The sequence below is a fragment of the Cotesia typhae genome, unplaced genomic scaffold (assembly GCF_013202065.1).
Source record: "Cotesia typhae breed Kobodo isofemale line unplaced genomic scaffold, CoteBio_Ctyphae contig_123, whole genome shotgun sequence".
NCBI classification, from domain to species: Eukaryota; Metazoa; Arthropoda; class Insecta; order Hymenoptera; family Braconidae; genus Cotesia; species Cotesia typhae.
The window spans coordinates 2298484-2301816 of NW_027423715.1; the positions used below are offsets into that span (position 1 = coordinate 2298484).

At 41.7% G+C, this 3333-nt stretch overlaps 1 protein-coding gene across 18 annotated transcripts in view; it reads right to left on the reverse strand.

Moving 5' to 3' along the window:
* Msp300 (Muscle-specific protein 300 kDa) overlaps positions 1-3333 on the reverse strand; it is a 79784-nt gene that overhangs the window by 60814 nt on the left and 15637 nt on the right. For 9 of the 18 annotated variants that reach the window (XM_074255600.1, XM_074255627.1, XM_074255644.1 and 6 more), the window contains 3 exons: positions 285-3059; positions 105-213; positions 10-24 (listed from right to left, as the gene is read on the reverse strand). In XM_074255600.1, coding sequence (XP_074111701.1) covers positions 10-24; positions 105-213; positions 285-3059 — 2899 coding nt within the window. The remainder of the gene's footprint in view (positions 1-9; positions 25-104; positions 214-284; positions 3060-3333) is intronic. The other 9 variants (XM_074255716.1, XM_074255672.1, XM_074255654.1 and 6 more) reach the window with 1 other exon arrangement.

Genomic DNA, 3333 nt, shown 5'->3' on the forward strand with positions numbered 1-3333 from the left:
CTAATTTACCGTAAGAACTTTCATCTGTCCAAGAATGCATGACACAAATGAGAGAAAATAACTATTTGACAAATTTAAGAAGAATTGGAACAATAATTGCTTACCTGAAAGAGAGACTTTTCTTTTTCAAACTCTTCAAGGCTGTTGACTTCCTTCAAGATTGTCCTGAGAGTGCTGTCAACTTGATCCATCCATCGAACCATTTCATCATACCTAGTCGTAAAAAATTAATTGAATTTACAATTTTTCCAACATAAATCAAACTTAGATTCTAAAGGACATACCTTTTTCTATATTCAGCCCATTGTTCAGGCACCTGTCTAAGTTGTTCCCTGATGATCTCAACCCTCTGAGCAGAATCTTCCCAAAGTTGTTCACAATGAGCGACGGCCTCCTGAAAACTAGAATCACTGGGCTTCATCTGGGAGTACGCATGGCTGATCTTCTTCAAAGTCTGCAAGCACCTTTCCACATTAACAACAACCCCTTGATTAACAAAGAACTCCTTGTTCCTTTGAATTATGCTCTCGACATCTTCATTTTTTATCAACGCCTGCTGTTCGCTGTTAACCTCAGCTTCAATCTCCTTAAGATACTGCATAAACGCCGCTTCATCCAACCTGAACTCCAGCCTCATCAAATGCAAAGGCGCAAACGTCATCACATCCTTCCACCTCTGTTGCAGTGCATCAACCGTCTCCGCAATATTCCCTTGCTGTTCCTTCGGCAAGGTATTCCTCAAATCCTGGCCCGCGTTGATCAAATCCTGGATCAGCCTCTCATTAACTTTGCTAAAGAAGCTCTTATGATTTTCTACCGATTGCCGATTATCAATCCTCTTATCACTGATCAAATTCTCCGCAGAAGTCAGCCACTCAATCATCTGTCTCTCGCACTCTTTGAACTTGGTCCAGCATCTTACAGCTTCTTGCAATCTCTGCTCGCACATCTGTGCCGCCTGAACAACCCTATTGAATCTCTCATTCAGCATTCTCAACTCAGTTCCTCCCTCAGCTGTTTCAGGGTTCGCATGTGCGTCTACTGACTTGACAATGCTAGAAAAGACCTTGTTCTTAGATTCTAGCATCGATTTGTAGTACAGAGTCCTGGAAAAGAATGCCTTGTGTCGCTCCAATTGACTCAGAACCGCGTCTCTACCTCCTGAAAAGTTAAAACTCCTCAAGACTGCTTCAGCCTCGTCCAACCAGCCACTGATCTCTCTCTGGCCCGCCTCCAATGACTCTTGCTGGACCAGCAATTGATGGTACAAATGCAACTGCATCGGAATTAACGCCCTAACTTTCACCAAAGCCTCCTTTTCTTTTTTCAAAGTGTTCATCATCTTATCAACTTCATCCCTCGGCAAATCCTGAATCAAAGTCTGGAACTTTTTGCTGATACTCTTGAACAGCTCTTCAATTCCCTCAAACTCCGAATTCAGAACTTGCAGTTGCTCTCCATAAGCCTTGATCTTCTCCGTAGATGTCAATTGTGAGGTCGATAAGACACTTTCAGCATTTCTCAACCATTTCTGGAGCGTTTCAACTCCAGTCCTGTAATCCTTCCGATTCCTGAGCAGATCTCCCGCGTGCATATACTGCTTAGCTTCTGCAAAAGTTCTCTCCCATCTGTTGGTCAATTCTGTGTATCTATCGCGGAGATGTAAAGCGACTGCGTCAGTAGTCGTAGCAATCAGAAAACTGACTGTATCAGACAACTGCTGATGTTTGTCCTTCCACACGCTGATATTCTGGAAGAACTCCATTTTTTCTTCATCAGGAAAGGTGATTGCCACTTCAGCCTGAGTTAACCAATCAGAAAAGTCGTCAGCAATGGTGTTCCAGCGACGCCAATAGGCCATAACTTCTTCAAGCATGCTTTGAACACACCGGAGATCCATCGATACGTTTTTCCACTTATCATTTGTCTCTCTTATGAATTTGTCGATGTTGAAGCTTTCTTCACGCTCGATTCCGCCTTCGCGCTTGTACTCTTCAGCCACTTGTTGCATATCCAGATAAGCTTTCTGGAATTCCTGGAAGATTCTGTTCCTAGACACAAAGTTCCGATACTGTTCAAGCATTGAACTGACCTCTTCCTCGCTCCCGTATTTACCGCCCCAGGTCTTGAGCTTTGTCTCTACAAGAAAGATAAAAGCAATCAGACAGCATTTGTGCTCCAGGAACTTGAGTTTTATCCGGCGCTTTGCAGCTCGGTCGCCCAAGGAATCGAATCGCATTGTCATATTGTCCAACTGTGGTTGCGGAATTTGTTTAGCAAGGGAAGAAACTTTCACACGGTTGAACTTTTCAAGCTGCTCGGGTAAATCTAAGAAAAACTTCTTGTGGTCTTCTAATTTATTTGAAATTATCCCCGCAGTCTGCTCGTTCATTTCTTCTGGGATGTCTTCGTCGGAACTAAGAAGCGCTTCTGCGAGAGCCAACCAACGTCCAGCCTCACCGATTTCTCTAGGAAGAGAAGAGTCCAACAACCAAAGCCACTTCATCAGCAAATACTCCATCTTGTTCCACAGGTCCTGGATCTGTTTCCAGGACTCGCGAGTTATGGTGATCATATTTGATGTATCAACCAGGTTCTGCAGTTTTCGGTAGGTGAAGGATTTTTCATCTGCATCAGACCGGGCTGATAAATAGTCGGAGTAGTTTGAAGAAAAAGTATGAGTACGGTCCATCTGTTCTAACCCGCGAGTTTGAGTCACTAACCACGCGAGCAGCGAGTCGTATTCTTGTTGAATCGCGGAGAAAGAATCGTGCACTGCTGATTTTGGCTCGGGATACTTGTGCAGAAATTGGGCCACGTAGGTCATTATGGACTTCTCATCAGGTTGTGGAACGTCGACGTCTTCAGGATCGAGCAATCTAGCGATTCCTAACTCTACTTCTGCTACTTCGAAAGCTGTTTCTAAACGAGCGCGATTTGAGGCTTCTCTCATCGCGGCTATGTTAACAAGGTTGCGTTTTATTGCATCTATTACCGCCAAAAAGGCGTTGCCGTCTCTCCAACTTTCGCCGAAGTCGCGGACTTGAATTTCTGACTCTCTGAAAATTTTTGATGTTTTTTAGGAAAATTTTAGTTTAAGTTATTTAATTTTTGAACAGTTTTAAGTGTTTATTTTTTTTTTTTCTAAAGTCTTAAAAACATGAAAAAAATTATTTTTTATTTAGTTTCATTAAAATAAATGATCAAAAAAATTTTTAAATAAGTTTCTGTTCAATTTAAGTGATAATTAATTTTTTTTTCAGTTGATTTATAATTATTACCAAATGAAAAATTTTTTAATAAATTTTATCTCTATTTAATTTCAGAATAATC